The following is a 25,706-nucleotide window of genomic DNA, read 5'->3' as shown; positions in this document are numbered from 1 at the left end:
CCTTTATAAACTCTTTTGCAAAAAAAGCGGGCACCTATGCGAAATCTTGGTTTTAAGGACTTCACGTGTATTTCAGCGAAATCATCGTTTAGTAACCCGACACCTATGGAGTTATCGAGAGCTTCAACACGGCAATAATTTGACTTTTTGGATAGTTTTAACCCTTCTCATTATTTTTCATATGAGAATTTTTGAATTTATCACCAAATTAGGTATTTTTTAAATGTCAAAGTATGATAGGAGCCGACTTGTGAACGGCTCTGCTAACTTTAAATTGGTTTCGTCGAAGCCCAAAGTATTGATACTCCTCTAAATTATGTTTATTTATGAGAGAGGGATATTTTAAACCGCGTGGGTACAATATCTAAACAATAGAACGCTTTACACTAAAATACCGAAACTCTTAACATTGCCATCAATCATCAGCATGGGCCATTTAGAGCAGGTGAAGATTTTAGCAAATACGCATAGTTTTTCAAATATGTTTTGATTTAACAGCAAGGTACATTAATCATCAATTAAAACTGCATTATCAGTTTTCTGAAAATCACCTCAAAAACTTTTCAAAACACCCACGAACTTTCTACCAGGAATTAGTCCAAAACAATGTTTAACCAGTTTCTTAGCAAATCTACGAAATTCAAATTTAGAATACACTCTTACGCATGCTTGGCTAACCCTTTCGATGCTAGTAACGCACTACAGTCATTAAAACCCTTTGAAATGCACGTGAAGTCCTTAAAACCAAGATTTCGCATAGGTGCCCGCTTTTTTTGCAAAAGAGTGTATGTACCTAGACATAAACCAGCCATCATGTAATGCAGAGTACATAGGTAATATTTCCTCATTAAGAAATCCACTACAATATATTGCAAATAAAACAAACAAATATAAAACTAGAAATTAATTTTAATCATCTTCAACATCGCTCTTAAGGTAATGCACTTCTGGGTCCGACATAGTACGGCCACGGATACGCGCCAGCGCGGCCACGCCACGCGACGACCGCGACATGACGAAGCCGACAGACAGTATGCCGACTACTGCTATGCATACCAGTAGTACTGTCACTGTTACTGTTGCACCACTCATGCCTGGAAATGAGGATAAACCTTTGAAAAAGGTGAAGTGAAAGACACTGGGTCCCTATTGTGCTGTTTGCCCCTTTTCTTAACTACGTTGGGGTCAGCTGCCAGTCTAACTGGATACAGCTGACCCCGTAGTAACAGTGTTTCACATGGAGCAACTGCTTATCTAACCTTCTCCTCAAACCAGTTACCCATTAAAATTGATACCCCACGGTAAGTCTGGTAGTCAAACTTTCTGCATTGCACCAAGATTTGCTTAACTTTATGTATGATCGATCGATCTGCCCGGCTGTTAGCAGCATAGCAAAGGGACAACCCTTTGCTATGCTGCTAACAGCCGGGGTTGTGGGTACCTAACCTACAGGGAAGTAAAATTTTATGACAATCCAAAACTAAATTCCGAGTACAAGAAGTACGCCCATGGGCCCATTCTTGTGACTCCTGTCAAGAACCAAGTAGACCGACTTAACTGCATATAAAAAAAAATACGGTCGAATTGAGAACCTCCGCTTTTTGGGAAGTCGGTTAATAAAAGACCAATAATAAACCAACTACAAATTACCATCTTAAAAACTTACCTTCACTTTTCTTAGCAACCATTTTAGCATGTTTGCCCATATCTGTAGTTTTTACATCTTCATGTTTCGTCGACGAAAACAATATTGTCGTCGATGTCATCGGAAATACTGACACTGTTAATGTAGTAGCTTCTTTACGTGGTATTGGTTTAGGCTTACTAGTAGTACTAGTAGTAGTAGGTTTAGGCGTAGGCGTAGGTTTACGAGTAGTGGTAGTTCGCCTAGCAGTGGTAGGTCTAGCTGTAGTTGAAACAGATGTAGTAGTAGTCGTTGTAGTAAGCAGTTTCGTTGTAGGTAATGTTACACGGGTGGTTGGTTTAGGCTTAGGAGTAGTTGTGGTAGTCGTAGTGGTGGTGGTGGTAGTGGTTCTTTTAGTGGTAGTAGTGGTACTAGAAGTTGTGGGAGGTAATGTTTCAGTGGTGGTAGCGATTAGTTTTTGTGTCTGTGGTGGTGGTCCACTTGATGCAGACGTATCCGGTGCTGTTGGATAGATATCTGTGCCAAAAAAAAGAAACACTTTTGTACTTATGTTAAGTAGGTAAAAGAGTTTGGTGATCAACTAACGGACATTTGTTTACTTCAAAGATTTTAGATAGCCATTCAGATGTTATGAAACTTTAATAAGTTTTAGTTTTAAAGCCTCTCCAATTAGAAATAAATAAAGTAGATCTTCACACCTTTTATATATTCACAGCCAAGAAAATATTGTTAATTTTCCTTGAAGACAATTTTTGAACGAAAAATCTTGTATCATATAAACCTATACTTACTAGCATCAAAATCGCAGACGTCCAAGAAGTCAGGACAGCAGTTCTGTGTGACCACACATACTAGATTACACCTGCAGCCGCGAGGGGTCTTAGCTTCGCCGAAATAGTCACAGCGACCGACGCACGATTCTTCTGTGAATACCAAGATTATTGTTAGATTCTTCACCATTCTTAATATTTTTCTGATGAATAGATAACTGGATCTAAGCCTCGCCTGCTCATCTGCTAAGCGTTTTCCCAACTGAATTGGGTTCGGCTTTAAGTCTAACTGCATGCAGCTGAGTACCAGTGCTTTCACGGAGTAACTATTGCTATCTGTTATCCTGGTTTAATGGGTAAGAATGTTTGTTAGATTTTCTGGTTTCTAGTAGCCGCAAAGACTGCCAAAAGATGAAAGCCACTCCTATCGTGTTCCATGTCGCTCGGTAAGAAGAAGGAGATAGGGAAAAACGAGAAAACAGATTGAGCGCCAACCATCCTGATCTTGGGTAGCTTGAATATCGGTAGATTACAGTCACCTTGATATTGAAATAGCTATAGAGATAATGTCAGACAATACTTCAAAACTGCAAAACTGCAATACTTAAAGTTAGTAGGTATGTCAGAAAGGTTTAGAGACGTGGTTAGATATTCAACCATTTCATTGTCCACGATGCAGACACAATAGCTAGACAATGGGTGTGTGACTTATGATTCATGAGACAGGGAAGTTATTAATAAGAAAATGGGCTTTCTACTCACGTAATATAGAAGGTGGTGTGACGGCTTCACTTATGGCTCTGGTGCAGTTTTCGCCATGCTGTATAGAAACGTCGTCAATGGCTATATCACTCATGAAGCTTTCGCCTCTTATGCCTTCTATCACAATCTGTTGATGGTAAATTAATTAATTAATATTAGCATGTATTCTATATTTCTTAAATACAAAATATGGTCTCCTAGAGTCCATGCCTTACAACTGTTCTCCGAATGATTTATCTATTTTTAGTCAAATTGTTTGCTTGACAAAGCTTGTCTATTTAAAGTCATCATCACCATCATGCTTAGCCTTTTCCCAACTACGTTAGAGTCCAGAGGGTTGGCTTCTTATACGACTGCCTACCTGACCTCTTCAAACCTGGGAAACCCGATACCAGGTAAGACTGGTGACTGGTTGTCATACTTTCTGGCTATTTTAAATTTTATTTCTGGTTATTAAAAAAAATATCTTCAATACAAACCTGGAAATCTTCATTGACTTCAGAAAGCATGGAAACACCGCTATACCACTCGTTGCCCTGGTCTCCCCACTGCTCGAAAAGGGTGTAGTTTTCTGAGCTTGCTTTACTCAGCAGCTGGTACATGGATACGCTATCGGGCTTCTGGTAGACCCTGAGACCACCTACAGACCTGAAATTATAAAAATATCAGGCTGATTATCAGGCTAATGAGAGAAACTTCTCTTCTAGATATAACCTAAATAGAAGCTAGGTAAACTTGGCCCTCAGTCCTCGCACTTGGCTTCGCGTAAAGGAGGCGTCATGAAACCCTACCTAGGTCCCATCACTTTTCCTATTGGAAATCAGCCCGGGGCTCCAAATATAGAGGCCCTCACTTAACTACCATAATTACATAACAGTCAATTCATATTTTTTTGCTCTCAGGGCGAGTTTATAAAAGGGAGTCGTTGATGCAATTGAGATTTTTTGTCCATATAGTCCACGTTACGCCACCTTGAACCTTACTTAAAAGTCTCAAGAAGAGATTTCACCGGTGTGCAATACTGTTTATAAACTTTCTTTCTTTCTTTTTTTCTTTCTTAAAACAATGATATAAGTAATACAATGTCCTCGAAATTGTAACCTTTGTAGCAGTGGACACCAACGTGTACACATATCTTGTTCGCGAACAAATGTGCCCGGACAATTTCATTGGTACCTCATCATAAGACCAAGGTCTACTTACCTTCCGTACATGTGGTAATAGAAGACGAAGCAGCCATCTTTAGCCACGGAAGCGTCATACACTGGTGACAGCAGCCGGGCTGTATCATTCGGCACGGCTCCCGTACTTTCTATGTACATATAGTGACCTGCAAATGAAAAGTACACATTAAGAATTTAAAAAAAACAATTGAAACTCTTCTGTAATCTCCTTTTCTCGGTTCGTTTGCTTCTCTCCCTCGTGGGGGTACACACAGTTTTTAGGCTTTCAGACTTTTATTTCATGCAACTTATGTAGGTATATAAGTTAAGCGTCCACTTATCGGTACGTACGCGACGGACGCATCGTACAAAATATTATACCTAGATTTAGGTATTTATGGTACAGGTAATGAGCAAGTAAACTTATGCCGTACCGATAAAATACATTTGGTTTATTAATTTCAAATAAAGTATTATAAATAAGGTAAAGATTTATTCTACCAAAATCAAAATTATTCATGTTATCAAACTAAGCTGAATAGCACTTTTGACATCAAATTAAAATATACAGAAACACCCTTCATCTAATGTATTTAATAAGGCCTAAGTTCACCGACAACATAAACATCAGTTTTCTTAAAACAACTTTTTGTTTAATAACTATTATTTTCACTTTCAAGTTTCAATGAAATCAGTTGTTGTAAGAAATGTGGACGTTATAATTGTTGCTAAATATATCGTTAATTAACATCTCACCTGTGCCATTAGCCCCGTAGGTATGATCATAAGTAGGTCCAGTTTGAAGGAAGGAACTGGGAGTCCTGTTACTCCACCATCGCCAGTCGAAGTCATGCAAGTCATCCCGTTTCCACCCGCAAACGTTCGAGTCTTCGAAGTCGCAAAAAGTCGACACTTTCGCAGAGTTATCTGGTAAAAGTTATTAATTTAAAAACAATGTAGGGTACCTATTTAGCGACATATTTTTTATTATTAAGATATGTTAAGGTTTGTGATTTACAAAACAAGTACATATGCAGTTACACATTTTTTAAAAATACCATTAGCAACCCACCTACCATTTTTTAATAATTAAAATTACCTACATTCTTCGGGGTTTACCGGCAGTTGCACAAAGCTCCATTATAGTTAAAGCTTCTTTAAATCTATCGCTGACTCTTTCTTTGTCAACAAGATAAAAAGTGTTAGCAAAAGATTTAATGAAGCTTTAACTTTAATGGACGTTTGTGCAAATGACGGTTAGTCTGGGTTTTTTGAAAGAAAGTAAAGAGGGCGTAAGCCACATTTGTTCCGGATAGTTCGTTGACTCATAATTCCGGTCTAATCAATAAAGTCACACAGGACAACTTCCTGAATAGCGACAAACACCCGCCCTCAAAATTTTGATTCAGTACATTGAATTAAAATATTAATTTTGTTATTATGAATTTGAAACCGAAACCATTTTACAAAAAGCGGGAAAATTATTGTTCTGAATTCAAAAAATGTATTACCACTTCAATAGAATTTACCCACAAAGCAGGGTAAATCGCTATATACAATGCCTCTGTGGTTTAATATACTTAAATTAGTGTGCTTGTCTCTAGACTGCATATAGTAAATAAATAATGTATTACCATAGCATCCCGGAACAGTAGCGTTCCACTGTGATCCATCGCAGTATAATGCTGGTGAGCCAACAAGTTGATGTCCGGGTAAACAAAAATAAACCACCCAAGCCCAGTTATGAGACGGGATAGTCACTGCGTTCTTTACTTCTTCCAGTGGTGGGCAGCCGGACTCTTAATAAAAGAATACAAACATGTTAGTAAAATACTTAAAAAATACAAAAGTATATTTATTTGAATTCTCATTAAGTTAACCTGTCGTTTTAAGGGGATTCATTTATATATTAATTTCTAGACAGAAAGTTTGACAACCAGTCTTACCAAGGGGTATTGGGTTGCCTGGGTAACTGGGTTGTAAAGGTCAGATAGGCAGTCGCTCCATCTAAAACACTGGTTCTCAGCTGCACCATACAACACAGTTGCGAAAAGGCTAGGGAGATGATGAAGAATACTTACTAACACAAATAGGTATTGGTTCATCCCACCGTCCAGCTCTACACGTGGCATATTTGTTGCCCACTAACGTATATCCGGGTGAACAGATATATTTTATAAAAGACCCCCGTTGCTTCGGTCGCACGCGGCCGTGGGGGATACGAGGGACCACGCATGCTGATCCTGTGGGACGGTAATAACGATAATCTGCAACAAATAAATTTCAGAATTTCAGCTGTGTCTTTTACTTTTATAGTCGATCCTGGTTTTTATAAACCAGAAATGAATCATTTTGCTCACGGATAGTTCGTTTTTTATACGAAGCTTTAGCCATAAAACTACCGTCCAGCAAAACGAATCTTTTGTTGATTAAAATAAGGGAACTGATCATCTGACATCTGGACGTTGCCACTTTCTTTCCAAAAAGTAAAAAATTATGATGTCATCGAAAAGAGTCATTGCGTTTGTCATTTTTATCGGAAAATATTCCAAACGCCACATGCACTATTCGTATCCTTCTATCTATTCTATCGGTAAAAGGCTAGGCAAATGATATCAGATATGCCTATAGATATTATCATTCGGGGTTTCAACTTATGCGTGTGTTTTTTACAAAAAGCTGCAAGCTACGGTCTTATTTCCACGAGGACGGAAGTCTGATGTCATGCGTTCCATCAAGAGTCATGCGTCCGGCTGATAATATTATAAACTCGTGTTTTTAACACAAAGATAGGTAAGTTTGTATTGTTGTTTATTTTAACCTTGTCAGATATTTCCTTGGACTTTTTTACTAAATAAATTAGGACCAACGTTCAACATCTTTACCGGTTAAGTGGTTCCAGGGATTGGCGCGTACAAACAAACAAATTGTTCAGCGTTATAAAATAAGTACATAAGCACTTACAGATAATTGTGTTGCTTTTAGATCACATTGTGCACATATTTACAGGAAAACACGACAATAATCCGAGTAACATCATATTTATAATGACAATTGAATGTGTAAAGTAAATAATAAAGGTAACGCATGCAACTATTTTAATATATCAAGAGGAAAGCGAGTGTAACTATTTTTATCTAGGGAGGAAATTGAAATATAGGTGTGGTGTGGATTTCCAGCAATTATTTTAAGCAAGAATCACTATTTCAATTAATTTATACTATAAAATATCTTGCCATCCAACGTAATGGGCGAGTCTTAAGGCACGATCCCCGTTGACCGAATAAAGTTTGTAGGTACTATGGAAGAAAAAACGACGACATAGCATTTAAAACCTAAGGACGTGGATGGAAGCACTAAGCAAGTCAGGATCTGATTACAGTTCCGCGTATATTTCGACTGAATTTCTCTGAGAGTTACCGCATTTGTTGCGCAAACCGCTCAAAACTTTACTAACTAAATATATCTATACAAATATTCTAAAGCTGAAGAGTTTGTTTGTTTTAACGCGCTAATCTCAGGGACTACTGGTCCGATTTGAAAAAAATACTTCAGTGTTAGATAGCCCATTTATCGAGGTAGGTTATAGGCTACTTTATATCCGGATTCGTGCAGAGGTTCCCACGGGATGCGGGTGAAACCGTTGGCAGAAGCTGGTATTTAATAATGAACGTACCTACACACATAGCTACATAATACTTAATGGTCGACTATTGGGTAGGCCTTAATAAGGTACCTACCTACTAGCATATCAAAACAACAACTAAGTACTTCTGTAGAGGAAGTTTATAGTTTAATCAATATTGACGTACCTACAGGGCTATCCAGGAAATCCCATGTTTTACTCACGTTTTAATGAACATCAGATAAGTAGGTATTAATTAAAACTTATCTGAAAGCCAATTAACTATTGCAAATAAACAGTGTCATGATTTCTGTGTTTCTAAATATAAACGTACATATTAATATTCTAATACGTATATTTATAAATAAGTCGTTGTCGTAAGGTAAATTGGAAGATTAGATGGGAGGCATTTACCCAGCGGTGGAACAATATAGGCTAACCTCCCCACTCAGAGTCATTAATGGTTACTTAAGCCATTCCTTAGTGAAGGATTTATATGACATTCCGTCACTAAAGAGTGACTTAAGTAATCATTAAATGTCTCTGAGTGGGGAGGTAAGAAGAAAAAGGGAATGAATGAAAAAAAATATCTAGGTACTCATGGGACGCATTTTACGTCAGACCTCAGAAAGTCGTCAGAAAGGCTACGTTAAAGTCGCGTATTTTTTTCATGAGATTATATAACAAAATTTTCTGATTACTTAGCTATCCAGTTAGGCCAACAACTTATATTTTAAGCAAAAAAAAAAAAACAAAAATCATAGGAGTCCAAAATAACTCCATATCCAGTTTTTTTCTTATTCCACGATACTCGCCCACGCAGCTTCAGGCGGATGGGCACAACCGAGATAGCAACGGAAACGGCAGAAACCAAAAATCACTCACTATGCAAAGTTATCATATAATTACACATTGCAACTACAGAAGAGTATTTATTTAAGGTATGCTAATCAAGGAATAGTTTTAAAGAAATATTTCTTACATAGAAAAGATCTTAACGCAACATTTGAACGATAAGTCAACTCCGATATACCTATCGCCTATCCATCTAAGCATTCAAAAGTGTAGGTTTCTGAATATTAAGACACTTCAACTTGGAAGTCTAAAAACTTACAAAGCAACTTAAGAAGTATACATTCGCATTAATATTAACCCGATCTACAGTTAGGTATCCACCCAAAGTATGGGCTATTTAGTAGCAAGAGCATTTAAGCTTACGTTTAGTTGTTTAAGACAAATTCAGTAATACTGAATTTCATCTTAGAACGCAAATAATGTAAAAGAAGTACTTAAAAAAATAGTAAAGATTTATGGACCTGAGACCATGCAAAAATTGGTAAACCTATTAGAAAATGTAAAGAGAAAAATACCAGCATATAACTTAATGATATTTGTTTCAAAGCTTTTTTCAATAGTTAATAACATTATACTCCTACATAACTCCTCTTCAGACTATACATTGAAGTACCAAAAAATTGTATGTTTTTAATCCTCTATGGTGTCCTACTTTGCTTGATTGTTTTAAGTATACCAATCCAAAGTAAACGAATATTTTAAAATTAATATTAGGTACACGACTAAAAAATTACTTACGGTCTGCTTCAACAAAACTGAGAACAAATAACAATAATAAACACTTTACAAACATTTTTCACTTTAAATTATTCCGATTTAACACAATATACTTCTGTTATTTAATTAATATATTTAAAACAATAAATTATTTTCATGTCATGTTACTTCATATTTTAGGACTAGACTGATTGTCGGTGCGCACGCATTTTAAATGTTGTTTCATTTATATTGTTGCATATTGTTCTCATGAAACCCAACAAAGATGTTGCTCCATGGCAGACTGTACAGCGGCACTGATCATGCCTACGTTGCTAAGTGTTAATGAACATTTTAGTGTGGTTGATGTCTGTACTTAGCTTTTTCTTTTTTTATTATTTTGTTCCGAATCATATGGTAATTTAGGATTACTTATCATCTTTGTCAGCCTCTGCCTGTTCTAGTTTGGAATAATTAAGTATCTCTTCCTCTACAATTTACAACATTTTTAAATACATATCTGTTATTTGATCAAAATACTTATTTTTCAGATATTTATTACAAATCAAATCAAAAACTCATTTATTCAAACTTGGCTGCGCACTTTTCGAACGTCAAAAAAAATACAAAAGACAGCCCCCAAAACGCCCACACTGCACCACTTCCTATGAGTTTTTGCTGGGAAGACGAAGTGGCGCAACAAACTCCCCAGCAATCAGCAAATTACAGAACTAACTTCCCAGAGAAAATACAAAACTAGGTAAAAATATAATATATCCAAACAGTTTGATTTAATAGTCTTTGCCCTGGACGGGATGTACTTTTATCAGAGGACGCTTCCTTTAGACGTACAACCGATATTCCATTGAATACTATCAACTACCCATGGGGCTTTGTATTAAACAGATTAGTACAGAGGCTAATTATTATCTTATCGCAACTTACCCTTAAACGCAATTAGCGTTTTTAATTTATGATTCACATGGAATTACGGATAAATATTTATGTTATTTGTCAGGATATGATAAAGTTATATTTTTTTAAGAGTTCCATGAATTTTTAAATATTTACTGCAATTAGTAACTGGGATTGCCCCATGATAAACCGAGCCACCGTGACAAAAAGAGGTCTATCAATAAAAAATACTAAAGATAGAACCAACGAAATACTATGAATCAATAAAAGCGCATGTATTAAAATATTTAGTTGTTTATGTTTAAAGCAATTTTTATTGTTTAAATTGTGGAATTTCACATGATGAATGAATCACCGATGCCCTAACTAAAACACAGAGGGCATAGGTGGTTAATCAGCAAGAGTCTGAAACTTCCTTCCACTCCTGCCACAGTGGGATATATAGGTAATTCCTGAGATTAGCGCATTTAAGCAAGCCAACATAAAGCAAATCCTCTCTTAAGCTTTATAATATTGGTACATATTTCGTTGGAGTGAAAATATGTGAATCGAAATCCAACAAAATAACAACAATGACGAATATTTAGGTTAAAACTCGCAAAAACTTGTAAAAAAGATATTCAAATATTATATACAACCTATGTATTCTCCCGCGGTTGCACCCGCATCCTGTGGGAACTCCTCTCTCCCGAATAAAACAGCCAGTAGGTACTCAAATCGATTCAGTAAATTCGGAGACTATTCGATGCGATGATTAAACAAACAATCACATCTTTCCTCTTTATATATTAGTATAAATAATAGATACTCGAGAAAAGTCGTAGGTAACAAGTTGTATAAATTGAAGGGGTAATCAACACTCGAGTTATGGCAACATTTAATAGCGTTCCACTCTTCCGCTGTCATTGCAGACGAATCGACTCTTTTTGTCTGCTTCATCTTCCATACAAACAAGAAAGAGATAGCGAATAGACATGCTTTGAATTTGACCATGCCTTACTGGAACGATATAATTTATTTTGTTTGACAACAAACAAATCGAATGGAATGGAATCGAAAATGTGAAGAGATTTCAGTTTATAATTTAAAATGACCATGGATATTGGATATTTATGTCGATTTTGTTTATCATCATCCGACAATAACATGTGCAAGATACAAGAATGCGACATATTTAGTAAAATTCGAACTTTTCTGACTATAGACGTAAGTTTGCTAAAGTTTACTTTTCAAAGTTTTGCTTAGCGAAGAATATATGATTTTATGAATTAAAGTTAAACAACATTATTCTTAAACCACGGACGAGTGAATCTTTAGCATGTTTTTTTTAGAGTGTATGTAATTTTTTTATAACAAGGGTTAAATATAGAAATACCATGTCCATTCCTACCTACCTACCTATATTGTTGTAACAAAAATATTTGCTTTTGCCTGTTTTCAGATATCAACTGATGAATCTTTGCCAAACAAATTATGCAATGAATGCATTAAAAAGATATCAGACATGACCAAATTCTGTTTAACTGTACAAGAAAACGAAGATAAATTAAGAAAGTATTTAAAAGAAGGCACTTTGCAGGAGTATTACTTAAATTTTTCTAATAATTTTCCTATTAAAGCAGAAGAAACTGAACCAATTATATTTTATGATAGTCAGTGTGTAAAAAATGAAGATAGCAATACTGAATTAGGTACAGAAAAATGCAAAATTAAAAGTAAAAGAAAACTTAACATAGCTCAAAATAAAGACAATAATTTGGATTATAACAGTCTAAAAGGTGAAGACCCGGCTGATAGTTTTAATAGCAACCACAGTAGCTCAGACGATGAAACAACACTTTCAACTATAAAAATAGAAAAAGAACTACACACTGGCCCTACAGAAATTCAAAATAAGAAACGACCAAGAAAAAAAAGAAAAGAGAATAACTCTATGCCATTAAATGAACCGCATCATACCATAGACACAAACAAGGAGTCTGTAAAACAATTTACTTGTCTCACTTGTTTAAAACCATGTGATTCTCAGTCAGATCTCAATAAACATTATCATAAAGAACATTTAAATAAGAATATTAGTACAAAATATGCCGAAAAAGAAATAGATGGTAGTATAATGTATGGCTGTGATATTTGTGAGGAAAATTTTAGTACAAAGAAAGATATTTTAAAACATGTTGATAGTCACAATGATGAGAGACCGTTAATTTGTAAGCTTTGCGGTAAGAAATTATTTTATATTAAAAAAACACTTATCATAAGCATAAACTTTCATGACTCAGTTAGGCCTTACTTCATGTCCACAACTTTAGAAAAACCTTATCATTTAGCGTTCAATGTATTAAATAAAAAATGATAAGCATTGGTTTATCCAGCATGAAAACTTTTTTTATATATCTTCACAAACTGTACACTATTAATATGGTTATATTTTTAGTTCTACTTCATCAAAGTATAAAAGTTATCCCAATCTATTCAGCATTTCTGGCATACAAATATGCCATATAACAAAGCTGCTTATATTGTTAGTCATATTGCAGTTTTATGTATACTACATAAGCAGACATCTATTTTTATATGTATTTTTCACAGGAAGAACATATAAGACAGTTATGGAGATCATTCGGCACGCTCGGGTTCACAGTGGTGTAAAACTTCAGTGTTCTTACAATTGTGGGTATTCTACTGCTTATCAGGGTGCTTTGAAGGAACATGAGAACAGACATCAGTCTGTACATAAGGTTTGTAGCGTTATATACAATTTATAATATATTGTTTTGAATGTTTTGCAAACAATGTAATGGGACTGGCCTTTGCATCACCTAACTATATGTCGTGGCTTCGATTCCCGCATGGGGCAATTAAAAATCATAGTGTGGTCTCTGAAACAACATTTATCTTTAGATGAGACTAACAATCCCGTACAAGTAATTTTATCTCAAAGTAGCTTTCTGCCCGCGGTTTCACCCGCATCCCGAGATTACTGCTTCCCGTAGCTGGATGGTGACAAAAACTCTATGTCCTTTTCCGGGGTCTAAAAACAAATACATAGCAATATTGGGAATAGCACCCTATCCTTACCCTATCCTACTTTTTTATAGGGTAGCATAAACTAGATGAATTTATATAAGCAACCCCATTCTATTTCCAGTACACCTGTGAGAAATGTGGCAAGGGTTTCAACGTGAAGACCTGGTATGAACAGCATCAGAACATCCATACGGGACTGAAGCCTTTTGTCTGCAGTATATGTGGGCTAGCCTTTCATATGGCCAGGTCAGTACCAACCAGAAAAAACTATAAGCCTATGTACTTGTTTACTAAGGCCAAATTTAATTGGTTATCGTTAAAGTGTCAGTTAGTTATCTGGCAGATAACAGGACACTGTGAAACCGTAGCTAGATCATCAACTTAGGCCAAAGTTATAAACATTAGTTTTTCTTAAATCAACTTCTTACCTTTAAACTTAAATGTGACTATTCGTAGTACACAGCTCTTTTAAGAAAACTGACGTTTATGTTGTCGGTGAACAGAAGAGCAACTTTGCTGATGAGGCTAAGGCTACCTGCTCACGTCCCATGATAGGTGACCAATTTTTTGTAGAAGAAAAATAGAACACTCGGTTACTCTCTAACTCTATGAGCAATAGTGCAACGCACACGTAATACAACAAGTTGGTTAGAAAATCCTGGTAAGAGTGCCCTACGAAAAGTCGGTCAGAAAATCCTACTAAGAATGTCCTACAAAAAATCAGCCCGATTATCTCTCCCACAAGAAGTAGTAAGTGTAAGTTCACTCCATACTATTAAAACAAAAGACTTGTATTTACAGATATTTAACAGCTCACAGAAGCTCGATGCATCCACAATCGTCAAGCTTGAAACGGTACATATGTGTGCATTGCGGACAAAAGTGTGATAGTGCCAACAGTCTTAGTTTGCATTTAGAGGTATGTATAGACGCTGGATGCAGGTCGCCTCCAACAGGTATCTGTGGAGATCTAAGGGGGAAGCCTATGTTCAGCAGTGGACGTCCTATGGCTAAGATGATGATGATGATAGATTTTTTACTTTTACTTTTGTTATTCAGGCTGTAATTCTAAAAATATTATAAGTTTGAGATAATGTATCAACCTGTACTATACATATACGCCGGTATTCATTTACTTATTTCTCCGGTTTACTGAAACCAAAAAAAATATGATAGTCAATAAAGACAATCTTTGATTTGGCTAAAAAAATGGGTGGGTTCCAAAGTAGAGGGCAGAGCTAGCGTTAACGTTCCTCGTCCCCCGAACACCCGCGTTTTGGCGCGCTTCTTTTTTAAGAGATTTTATGTTATGAAATCTACGCCAGTCATTTTGTTCTCCATGTTCTAAACTTTTGTCTACTTTCAGGAACACGGAATAAATAAAGAAAAGGAGTTCCTGTGTGATTTCTGTGGCAAGATCCTCTCCAGTGCTGATCAATTGAAGTACCATCACAGGATGCATTCCGGCGTCAAGCCATATTCGTGCAGGTTCGTACCTTAAACAAATTACTTATTTGCATTTTGCTGCAAGCTTTGAAAGGCGTTTGGCTGTTAGATTGAATAAAGTCTATAATAGATAAGATTTGTGTGTTCAAAAGAAGAAATCAAACTTAGTACTTATTGACTTGCCTTTTCCCAACTATGTTTTCGTCAGCTTCTAATCTAACAGGTTGTAACTGCCTATCTGACCTCCGCAATAGTTACCCAGGCAACTCGATACCCATTGGTAAGACTGATTGACAGACTTTTTAGCTTCAGACTACTCGTAACAACTGCCAAAGTTGTTCAAATGGCAGTTGGTACCCAAATGTTTATCATGCCTACTGAAGACCTCATCATGACAAGAGCAGCACATCCACAGAGCAACTGCCCCAAGCGTCGAGCTCTTTGCATTATGAGTATGGATAATATAAGACTCACATGAGATAATTATGTTCTAACAAACCATTGTTTTATCGAATGTCTCTCACTATTTTTCACAGCATATGCAACAAGTCGTTTGCAAAGCGGTACAACGTTAAAGTTCACATGACATCTCATTCTGGTGAAAAAATACACTCTTGCCCACGCTGCGGGAAGAGGTATGCGCAGAGAAGTACACTTCTGCAACATTTGAAAAGGTACCTCTCAGTTTGACTAAACCAGGGAGAACCAACCAACTAAAGCTTGTGGCACATTATAGCAGCACCGCAACAGCACGGCTGCAGCACGGCGTCGCCTCGAATTAAGACTACGGCGAGCGGACAGCGCGCCAACCACGCGCTGTCCGCTCGCCGTCGGCGCGCCAGCCGCGAGGTGTAAGCTTGCTGTCACCGCAAACTCAATATTATTTTAAGACGATTATGATTGATGTTATGATTGAACACGACGTAATGACGTTGTTTCGCTGCCGGCCCGGAGTCGGCGCGCAATTAGCACGCCGTCGGCGCGCTGTACGCATGAGGTCCGCTCGCTTGCAGCACGCGGGCGGCGAGTCGAGTTGTGTGGTAGCGGCAAGCGCGCCGACTGCTCGCCGTTGGTTTTTTCATATTGACATTACGAAATATATTATAATACACACGATTTAATGCTCTAAATTGAATGACAACTGAAATGCTGGTGTGCAGCCGTGCTGTTGCGGTGCCGCTATAATGTGCCATAACCTTAAATCTCCAGTATTAAATAATCTCTATTTACCAATATGCCTAAAAATAATGTTTTTGTAACTTTTCAGGCACCACGCTGGGACGTCGCCTGAGCGCACTGCGTAATACCTACAGACTCTAGGTAAAAATAATACTTCAATAAACATTTTTCATTCCGAGTATTTTATTTTCTTAAATGCCCTACCTCTTCAACCATATAAATATTGTGTCATCCTGCTGCGCTTATCCCAAAATCCTATAGTATGAAAGCTCTATGTAACATGGCGTAATAAGTACCTACGGTTCCGTGTTTAGTGTTTCTGGCTTCTCGTAGGTTGATCCTTGGAGATTGCCGAGTTCTTGCCGGGGCTGCGAGATTGTCCAAAAGGACTACCTCGGCCCTGGTACATAAAGGGCTTAAGAAGGGACATCACGGGTGGTGAAGCGTGAATGCCTTTCTTCAATTAAGATATATGTATTTTAAATAATACATAAAATTAATTATGTCATTTTCTCAGCCAGGCTGTTCACACGCTTCACCAGTGTGTTTTAGTCAGGGGCCCGATTCTCCTAAGTTAATAATGTCAAAATCGAATAGAAATCGAATCGCAATATTACCGTAATAGCAGTTTTAACCGTATCGGGCATTCTGCTACTAATAAAAGACCAATCGTATTAGATTGACATTTGATTGGTGTGCGATTGGTCTGCTATTTTGGTGATTTTGGTCTATACGGTAGTTTGCTGTACAATCTTTTTGCAATCGTAAATCATTTAGCAGACAAAATGATTCATTATTGAATGACGGAAAAGGATAAAAACGTTTATTTCAAAGAAAAAATAGCGGAATGCCACATACGCTTCAATCGTAATCGAGGCGTGATTGGATCGCAGTCGAACGTGAATCGAATGGCGTTTAAGTAAAATTAGGAGAATCGGGCCCCAGTAAGTTAATTGTTTGACGATGCACAAGCTAAGTATGCTGATATTACCAGTAAATTAATTGTCTCCGGAAATGTCAGCTTAAATACTGCTAGCCAGTTCGGTTATAGTTTTATGCAAAACGAATTGCATATTTGTGATCTACGAATGTGTAAGAATGGTCTACTTTGCTGTTCATCAATCAATTATTTCGATCTTTGTGATTTTATATAGGTTCAGTAAGAAAAAACATATTTTAAAACCAAATCATTTTTAATTCAATATTTACATTTTATTTATTATTCAATGTAGGTTCAATACAAAAGGACACTTTAGGTATGCTACCTACAACATTACCTAATCTTATAAAAAAACACTGAATTGTTCAGCTCAGTCAAAATTATTATAACCGTAGGAAAATATAAATGATGTTGACTATGCTGTTCAATTACACTGGTCAACAGCATTTTTGGTACAAAGGTGAAATATATCATTTCTTATAGATTATTTGATACGTAATCGAAGTCCAGAACATAAAGTTGCACTAGCACGTTTTTGGTACTTTAGGAGGGGTATATCTCTAAATCCCTACGTGCTAGTGCAACTTTATGTTCTGGACTTCGATTATGTATCAAATATTCTACAAGAAATTGTATATTTCACCTTTGCACAAAAAAAAAAATAATAATAGGTATGTTAACCAGTGTTATTATCGCGACCCGAATTTCGTTGGCAGTTTTAAATCTAATTTGTACGTTACAAGTTTCTTCAGTCTGGCCAAAATACAACATCCATGCTGTACATATAAGTATAGTTATCGGCACGGATATTGAGCTCTCGGCGGAAGAGATCGCTTTGCGCACCGTACACTTATGGCAATAAACCAATCGCTTCTGCGCAGGTGAAAGTCAGGGCTCAATATCCGTGCCGATGATTATATCACATTTTAACTTCACCAAGCCTTCTGAAGCCTTCCTTCACTCGTCTCCCTAGTAATATTTTATAAGTTGAGTATCAGGAACAATAAAGGCGTGAGTAGAGTAACGGCCCCGACTCTGCTGATGGTCGCCGAGTTATATTGCTGAATCTGTAACGAAGATCAATCAATCTGAGAAAAGACGGGTTATTGTTGATTTACTTATTTATATTTTTGATGTCCAATTGTCCACCTGGCTAGCCGATTATCGGCCACGGCGGCTGTTCTCAGGAAAGGAGATTAGCCCACTACGCTGGACGTATTATAGTGCACGAGCATTTGCTTGGACACAAGTGCACTCACTATATGTCATTAAACAGGCATTAACGTTGGTTACCTTAGCTTCGATCCAGTCGGTGTAATTCGCGACCCTGGCGTACACGCCGGGCCACGTCGGCTCGGCGCAGCCCCAGCTCCACGAGGTGACTCCCACCAACAGATTCCCGTACAGCAGCGGCCCGCCCGAGTCACCATTGCATGTGTCCTTGCCTGAAACATAGTTAGCCTTCTTTAATTTTGGAGTATCTTCTTTCTCCTGCCCTGTTCCCAATTTTACTTGGGGTCGGCGCAATATGTCAATTTCTTCCATTTTCCCCTGTCACTACTGACACTCACTCCCTTCCTATTCATATCATCTTTCAGGCAATCCATCCATCTTTTCTTAGGTCTTCCCCTCCCTCTCCATCCATCTACATTCATACTTAGCACATATTTTGTTGCATGCGTATCATCCCTCCTCATTACATGCCCATACCATGACAATCTTCTACTTCTCATCTTTTTTGTAATTGGCGCTACTTTCAGATTTCCTCTAATGTAATCATTCCTCACTTTATCCATTCTTGTAATTTTGGAGTATATGCCATACATATTTGCTTACGTAAGGGTTGTTCGTGCAAACTGTAGGTATTGAGGGGGTTCAATACTGCCTAAGTCGCTCTATGTTGAATAATGGTATTCAGCTGTATCCGGTTAGACTGGAAGCCGACCCCAACATGGTTGGGAAAAGGCTCGGAGGAAGAAAAGATGATTAATTATCACTTAGATATGATTTGCGATTGGTCATCATAAAAGCCCTCGAAGTATATTGCCGCCAACTTGAGGAAAAGTCTGCACTACGGTCTACGACATTCGCCTAGCCTTTTCCCAGCTATCTTGAGGTTGGTTACCAGTCTAACCGGACAGCTGTAATCAGCTGCTATAAATTGGCACTACGTATCGATACGTCATTATTTTACTTACTTATAATTACCTAATTATACTTATTATGTTAAACGTACTAAACTGCTCACTATTACAAAATACGTAGAATTTCTTTCGAAATACTTGTGACGAACTTCGATTAAACATTAGCTTAGTAACCTTTTGGTAGGTACCAGCTTTCACCCGCGTCCCGTGGCAACCATGTACTTGCTGTACCCTTAAAATATAGCCTAATTTTTTCAAATCGTTTCAGTGCAGTAGTATCAAACAAAACAAAAAATATTAGGTATCTACTTTATAATATACCTAGAATATACATAGGTCCTACTATGTACCTACCTTGTGTAGGTACCTATCGTATATAGTAGTATACCTATAGAGGTAGATGATGACATACTGATGAAGGGTAGCTTACCTCCAACATCCAGTATTCCGGCACAAATCATGCTATTGGTCACCGGGAACGGAGCAGAATATATCTCCTCCAAGAGGCGGTAACGAGCCTCGCAGACCGACCGGTTGACTTTCAGTACGGTCACCTCATTCAATACTGTTGACGCCATTGTATTATTCACCTGTTCAACAAAGAATGTTTTCAATACCCTGGGTTCCAACTAGTCAAATTCAATCTTAATTAAATTGTCGAAAACGGTTACCAGCTGTACCTACTACTGATTTGTGAGCATTTACATGAAATTACGTTTTGAATCGAAGGGGCTCGCTTCTAAAACGTACCTTTTTTTTAACCACGTCAAAAACCATCAAATGACCCTCCCGCTGTGGGTTAGCAGCGGTGAGGGAGTGTCAGACTCTTACTAACTAAAAACCGTCGTGTTCCGTCGTAGGCCTTTTATGTACTAGGGCCGCGGTAACTCTTTCGAACAACCCGCAGCCCCCGAACAACCCACAGCCCTTCTAAAACGTACCTTAGACAGCGATATCTGCGTCTCGGATTGGATATTTGTACACTTTCGTCAGTTTTTATTCAAGAGCTGTCAATGGCCCGATCAGGTATATTTTACACAAATTGCTGATATTCTCGTACTCACATTAGTGAGCCCCCACCCGACGGCGGTGACGGAAGTGTTGTCAGGTAGCTCCTGTCCCCGGGGTCCGAGGACCGCGAACTGCACGCTGGAGCTGAGGGTAGCTGCTGTACTCAACACCACCACGGCCACGTCGTTATCCCGGGACGGGTTGTTGAACGATTCGTGGACTATCACTGTCGATACTTGGTGCAGAGATCCACCTGTTTACATCATGTAGAATTAAGACGAATTTTAACTTTGAGCGGGAACAAGATATGAGTTATCCAAACTTACCAGTGTTCAGGAATGTTGTGCCCATCCTAATGGCAAAGAGGATAGCTGGTAGTACATAACCGAATCTGCAAAAAAATAGGATCTTTGTTCATTTTAGAAACTTCTTTCGAGACAGTTTGTTTGTGTCAAAACAACTGGACTCGATTATGATTAAAATCGACAGATATGTAGGTTTCTCCTGTTGATAAGAAATCTCTAGTACCTAATAGTTAGGTAGGGCACTAAAAGATAATTAATAGACATGCGTGACGTCAAAATTCACACTTATATTGTTCGGCGCGATAAGAACGGGGAAGTCCTTTCCAATAAATATAAAATAGCGTATGTAAATGTAGCGCTCGAATCGAGTGTGCCTAATTTTATACTTATCTAATGACCAGCTCTTAAGATTGATTTAAGTGCTGGGTAATCGTAATGAATAAGCTATTGTAGCCTTTCTGCATTTGGTCCATAGATGTTTGACAGGAATAAAATATGTTTCGGTACGGCTTTTAAATAAGAGGCTAGAACAATCGTAGCCTTTGAAATAAGTCACCAAACAATTTACAAAAATGGTTTCAAATATCTTTTACAAAGCCTAAGATCGCAAGTAGTCTACGCTCTATCAATTGACGTATAAAAAGTAAGGCTTAGGTCTCGTGGTCCCCTTTTACCCGTCCTTGGATACTGAGGGAGCTGAAGAAATTTACAAAAGTACTGTTGGCCCACCTGCCCAGGGGTTAAAACAGTAGGTACTCCAAAATCCTGTTGGTCTCCAAAGGAGACTTACCCCAAAAGTTAGTACGAGAAGACGGCACAAAAGCTGAGGTTTTTAGTGGATGCAAGCCCCACATAACCTCACCGTCTCCCTGGGCGGTGTGTATATGCGTCAGGCATTTTCCTCAGCTGAAACAAAAAAAAAGGGGTACTAACTAGTGACACTAGTGTACTCACTTATTGACGAAGCAGTGCCCCGCAGAGAGAACATGCCGTGACGTCAGCAAGGAGCCCCCGCAATTGAACTGTCCATTGTATAGCACCTGCAACATATTAATGCATTCCAGATATATCATTACATCATACAGAAATAGGTAATTTGACTGCCTCGTTGGTCTTGTCGTCGATATCGCGACTGATGTGCACGAGGTCTCTTGTTCGATTCCTTGCCGAAATCTCTATGTGGGTTTTTGAAACTTTCATAAAGAAGCCTTATTGAGTCTGTAAGTTGGCGGTGTTACACCCCCGTGCCTACTGTGTAGTAAAATACTAAGGCCCAAGTTCACCGACAGCATAAACGTCCGTTTTTTTTCGTAAAACAACTGTGTACATAGAAAATGGATCGTGAAAAATTACATTATTTATTAGTTTATGCTGTCGGTGAATTGGTGTTTACAGGTGCATCTACACGTTGCAAGTAGCTTGCGCATGTTGAGGCACATGCGCAGGTTACATGCATTTTAAAAACGTGCGGGTCCAGCGACTCGCGCATATACCATAACGATGTCAAAAATCATCAAATGACCCCTCCCGCTGTGGGTTAGCAGCGGTGAGGGAGTGTCAGACTCTTACTGACTAAAAACCGTCGTGTTCCGTCATAGGCCTTTTATGTACCAGGGCCGCGGTGTCTCTTTCGAACAACCCGCAGCCCCGGCAGGCCTTGGCCCTGCTGGGCCCCGCTGGGGTTGCTGACATCTCTTTGAGGAGCGCGTGGAACAACGCGCGCCGTCGACACGGGTCTGTCGTCTAAGTAGATAGAGGGACGATGAGCCACCCCCGAACTCACCGCCCACAGACCCACGCCTACGGTGGCCGGGAGTCATCTCGCGACACCCGGCGCCCATGGTGTCTACCTGGTCCAGCGCGGCGGCCGGGATGAGAGGTGCGGACTCTCTGGCGTTCCGCCTCCTCCTTCTCGAGCATGACCGCTTCGCAGGAGGCGACGGCATCCCATTCCCTCTAGCCCCGGACCATGGCCTGAACCAGGGCCGGGCGCGAGAGGTCGCCGCCGCCCAAAGCCTCGACGAGAACCCGGCGGTGCCCCTCCCATGCGGGGCACACCTGGACTGTGTGGTCCACCGTGTCCTCGGGGCAGTCCGCACAATGGTGACACCCGGGCGCCTCCTCACGACCGATTCGGTGCAGGTACCTACCGAAACAACCGTGTCCGGTGAGGACCTGCGTCATGCGGTACGTGAGGGCGCCATGACTCCTCCCGAGCCACTCCTCAAAGAGGGGACTTACCACCACGATGGTGGCGTGCCCTGCACTGGGTTGCGACAGTCGCTCCGTCCAGGCCACCATGAGATCGCGCCGGTGCTCTGCCCGCTGCGCGACAACTTGCCGCGGCAACGGGGTTTCCCCCCGGCGCTGAGCCTCGCGCCAGTCGTACGGGCGCAAGAAGACAAGACAAGTCCAACAAGTAGGCCAGCTGCTTCGCGGGAGATCGTGCGGTACCCCCGGATTAGCCTAATGGCTATCACCCTTTGGGGCACGTTCAGGTAGTGTACAGTCCGCGGCCGTACCGAACGTGCCCATACCGGGGCCCCGTAAAGGGCCATGGACCGCATGACCCCCGCGTAGAGTTTACGGCAGGGGGCGTTTGGGCCTCCCAGATTAGGCAGGAGCCGTTTGAAGGCAGCACCTGACTTCTCCAGTTTGGGGCCCAAACGTCGGAAATGCTCGACGAAGTTCCACCGGCTGTCGAGGACGAGTCCCAGGTATTTCATCGCCCTCTCGACGCCGATGGGAACCCCCCCCACCGTGACTTGGGAGCCTGAAGGTGGCGCGTTCCGAAGCCCATGAAAGCACATGACCTCGGATTTGTGCAAGGCCACCTCCAGGCCCAGCAGCTGGATCCTCTCGATGACTGTCGCAACCCCGCGCGTCATTATGTCGGCCGCCTCCTGGTGCGACCTCCCTTGTGCCAGAACCAGCGTGTCGTCAGCGTAGCAGACCACGCTGACGCCGCTAGGGAGGTCGGCGCGCAGCACCCAGTCGTAGCCGATGTTCCACAAGAGTGGCCCCAGAACCGACCCCTGCGGAACACAGCACGACATCTCTCGCCGGTTCCATTCCCCGTTGTGACCAGGGTAAATGATGGACCTATCCGACAGATAGGCCTCGACCACGCGACGAAGGTAGGTCGGCTCCCGGTGATACCGGAGTGCCTCCCTAATGCAGCTCCAGGGAAGGGCGTTGGCGATGTCAAGAGGCACCGCCAAGACGACCCCCCCTCCCCCCTCCGGGACACAGCATCCCCCGTCGTGAGAGCTCTCACGCGTATGATGGCGTCCACCGTTGAGCGCCCCCTGCGGAAACCGAACTGGTGGTCCGCAAGGTCCGGCCCTATCCCCCCAAGGTGCGCGACGAGGCGGTTTGCGATAACTCGCTCAAAGAGCTTGCCCACCTCGTCGAGCAACACGATGAGCATGCAGGACCTTACCTGAACAATAAATGGATACCTTTCCACGGTGGTCTCCACCCCGCCTACAATTCGACTGACAGTCTGAGAAGACAGCTCAGCCGTCTTTAATTCAAATGATTCTGCATTACCTGACAACAGAAGTTTACGTAGTTTCAATAAAAATAGCAAGCGAAACGAATAAAAAATAATAGCGAATCGCATTTTTCAATGAGCTACACCATTTAACTGTTAAGATATACCATTTTCAGTGAGTTCTTTTGACGTTCTTTTAATTCAAAAGCTAAATTGTTGGTATCATCAGAAATTTATATTCTATGTTGAATAGTCATAATTATGTTTTTCAATAAAATATAAAAAGAAAAATCACTCACAGCTTGCAACTGCAATTAATAACAAAGTAACACACCACATGTTTGTTCGTATGTCCCACATGGTTTGATTTGCCCTACATGCCGATACAGGCCTTTCATATTGATAAATTATTTTATCGAAACCAATCTTGTGCGGAATCTTAGGTCGCTTACAAATATGCGATTAATTTTATAATTGTTGTCGCTGCGATCAACAGTTCTGTACCCCCTGAACGGTCTTGTGCACTTGTGCAGTCATTAAGTAAAAGTAGTTACCAGAATCTCCAAGCAATTATTAAAAATTTATGATAAAGATAAAGAGAGATTTATTTGCAAAAACATGTGTAGGTGATAATAATAATGCTGTGATCATTAGGGTCAATTCCCACTGAAAGAGCAGCGGCCGGCAGCGGCCGGCAGCGGCCGTAATTGCAAGGGATTGAGCGCGAGCGCGGCGGGCCGCGCGGCGCCGCGCGTCGCCGCACCGCGCCGCGCTCCTACATTTTCCGTGCTCTTACGGCCGCTGCCGGCCGCTGCTCTTTCAGTGGGAATTGACCCTTACAGGTGGAATGGATATTTAGTTTCAACATGTTTGACCATGACTGGCGTGCAAAAAAATAAAATAAAAAATAAACTGGCGTACTTAGAAGCTAACATACATAAAATATATCTTATTACAAATATGATTTTTTTTTTATTACATTAATTAATCGCATTATATAATAATTAATTTACAATAACAAACATGATTACGATTTTATTAAATATGTCAGCACTAGTTACATACATAAAATTATGAATAATTTTGTTCTGTCAAAGAGATTTATCATTAAGAAAGTCATCAATATTGTAATAACATTTTTCAGTTAATATTTTTTTTAATGCTTTTTTAAATTGGTTTATGTTTAACTTCTTCACATGCTTTGGAATTTTATTATAAATAATTGGAGCCCTACATAAAACACTTTTACTCATTAGCGCTGTTTTAGCAGGAGGAACACAAAGCCTGCTATTATCACGTCGATTACGTTCTATGATATCAGATTTGCGAGGAAAAAGATAAGGGTTTTTATGGACAAATAAAGCTATTTCAAAGATATAGAGGGACGGTAATGTAAGGAGCTTGTGTTTAATAAAAAATGGTTTACAGCTGTCAGTACTATGGATAGCGAACATAGCACGTATGCATCTCTTTTGCATTTTAAAAACCATATCCTTATTCGTTGAATTACCCCAAAAAATAATACCGTATCTAAGGATAGCCTCAACAAGGCCGTAATATGCCGATAATAACGCGTCAAGATTAATAGTGTGGGCAAGTTTATGTAATGCATAAGATAGACTACTGACTTTTTTACATAATATGTCAATATGTTCTTTCCAATTAAGTCGACTATCTATGGTTAAACCGAGAAAACGGGTAGCAGTAGTTTCCTTTACAGTGTA

The 25,706-nt window shown here is 39.6% G+C and overlaps 3 protein-coding genes across 7 annotated transcripts; 1 reads left to right on the top strand and 2 right to left on the bottom strand.

The window, feature by feature from the left end:
* Nucleotides 1-891: 891 nt before the first annotated feature.
* Nucleotides 892-9,789, bottom strand: LOC124642679 (MAM and LDL-receptor class A domain-containing protein 1-like). The gene is made up of 10 exons (XM_047181275.1): nt 9,559-9,789; nt 6,422-6,607; nt 5,975-6,139; nt 5,097-5,267; nt 4,381-4,507; nt 3,657-3,825; nt 3,178-3,304; nt 2,437-2,568; nt 1,667-2,161; nt 892-1,094 (listed from the first exon to the last, which is right to left on the bottom strand). Exons 1-10 carry the CDS (start codon nt 9,611-9,613, stop codon nt 910-912), a joined length of 1,812 nt encoding a protein of 603 aa, XP_047037231.1. The 5' UTR covers nt 9,614-9,789; the 3' UTR covers nt 892-909.
* On the top strand, nt 6,921-16,265 carry LOC124642681 (zinc finger protein OZF-like). Of its 4 annotated transcripts, none has more exons than XM_047181278.1 (8): nt 6,921-7,133; nt 11,873-12,653; nt 13,024-13,172; nt 13,583-13,707; nt 14,263-14,380; nt 14,828-14,949; nt 15,444-15,581; nt 16,175-16,265. In XM_047181278.1, exons 2-8 carry the CDS (start codon nt 11,936-11,938, stop codon nt 16,209-16,211), a joined length of 1,407 nt encoding a protein of 468 aa, XP_047037234.1. In that variant the 5' UTR covers nt 6,921-7,133; nt 11,873-11,935; the 3' UTR covers nt 16,212-16,265. The 4 variants fall into 4 exon arrangements, with proteins under 4 accessions (XP_047037234.1, XP_047037235.1, XP_047037233.1 ...); XM_047181279.1 differs by lacking the exon at nt 6,921-7,133 and adding an exon at nt 10,183-10,276; XM_047181276.1 differs by lacking the exon at nt 6,921-7,133 and adding an exon at nt 11,388-11,637.
* A 1,360-nt stretch (nt 16,266-17,625) lies between these two features.
* Nucleotides 17,626-24,367, bottom strand: LOC124642682 (trypsin CFT-1-like). Of its 2 annotated transcripts, XM_047181281.1 has the most exons (8): nt 24,282-24,367; nt 23,929-24,038; nt 21,441-21,526; nt 20,508-20,572; nt 20,235-20,434; nt 19,601-19,760; nt 18,320-18,471; nt 17,626-18,093 (listed from the first exon to the last, which is right to left on the bottom strand). In XM_047181281.1, the coding sequence occupies exons 1-8, from the start codon at nt 24,340-24,342 to the stop codon at nt 18,007-18,009; spliced, it is 921 nt and encodes a 306-aa protein (XP_047037237.1). In that variant the 5' UTR covers nt 24,343-24,367; the 3' UTR covers nt 17,626-18,006. The 2 variants fall into 2 exon arrangements, with proteins under 2 accessions (XP_047037237.1, XP_047037238.1); XM_047181282.1 differs by lacking the exon at nt 19,601-19,760.
* Between the last annotated feature and the right edge of the window lie 1,339 nt (nt 24,368-25,706).

Source organism: Helicoverpa zea, chromosome 25, assembly GCF_022581195.2.
Source record: "Helicoverpa zea isolate HzStark_Cry1AcR chromosome 25, ilHelZeax1.1, whole genome shotgun sequence".
Lineage (NCBI taxonomy): Eukaryota > Metazoa > Arthropoda > Insecta > Lepidoptera > Noctuidae > Helicoverpa > Helicoverpa zea.
The sequence above is the reverse complement of the archived record's forward strand: the minus strand, read 5'-3'. Positions and strand labels throughout refer to the sequence as shown.

Coding starts and splice junctions, on each gene's coding strand:
- LOC124642682 (XM_047181281.1), bottom strand. CDS start 24,342: ATGTGGGACATACGAACAAACATGTGGTGTGTTACTTTGTTATTAATT. Junction 20,573..21,440: donor GGGCACTGCTTCGTCAATAA/GTGAGTACACTA, acceptor ATTTTTTTGCAG/ATTCGGTTATGTACTACCAG. Junction 18,472..19,600: donor CGGAATACTGGATGTTGGAG/GTAAGCTACCCT, acceptor ACTATGTTTCAG/GCAAGGACACATGCAATGGT.
- LOC124642681 (XM_047181276.1), top strand. CDS start 11,521: ATGACCATGGATATTGGATATTTATGTCGATTTTGTTTATCATCATCC. Junction 14,950..15,443: donor GTCAAGCCATATTCGTGCAG/GTTCGTACCTTA, acceptor TATTTTTCACAG/CATATGCAACAAGTCGTTTG. Junction 15,582..16,174: donor CTTCTGCAACATTTGAAAAG/GTACCTCTCAGT, acceptor GTAACTTTTCAG/GCACCACGCTGGGACGTCGC.
- LOC124642679 (XM_047181275.1), bottom strand. CDS start 9,613: ATGTTTGTAAAGTGTTTATTATTGTTATTTGTTCTCAGTTTTGTTGAA. Junction 6,608..9,558: donor CAGTTTTGTTGAAGCAGACC/GTAAGTAATTTT, acceptor TATTTGTTGCAG/ATTATCGTTATTACCGTCCC. Junction 5,268..5,974: donor TACTGTTCCGGGATGCTATG/GTAATACATTAT, acceptor AACTTTTACCAG/ATAACTCTGCGAAAGTGTCG.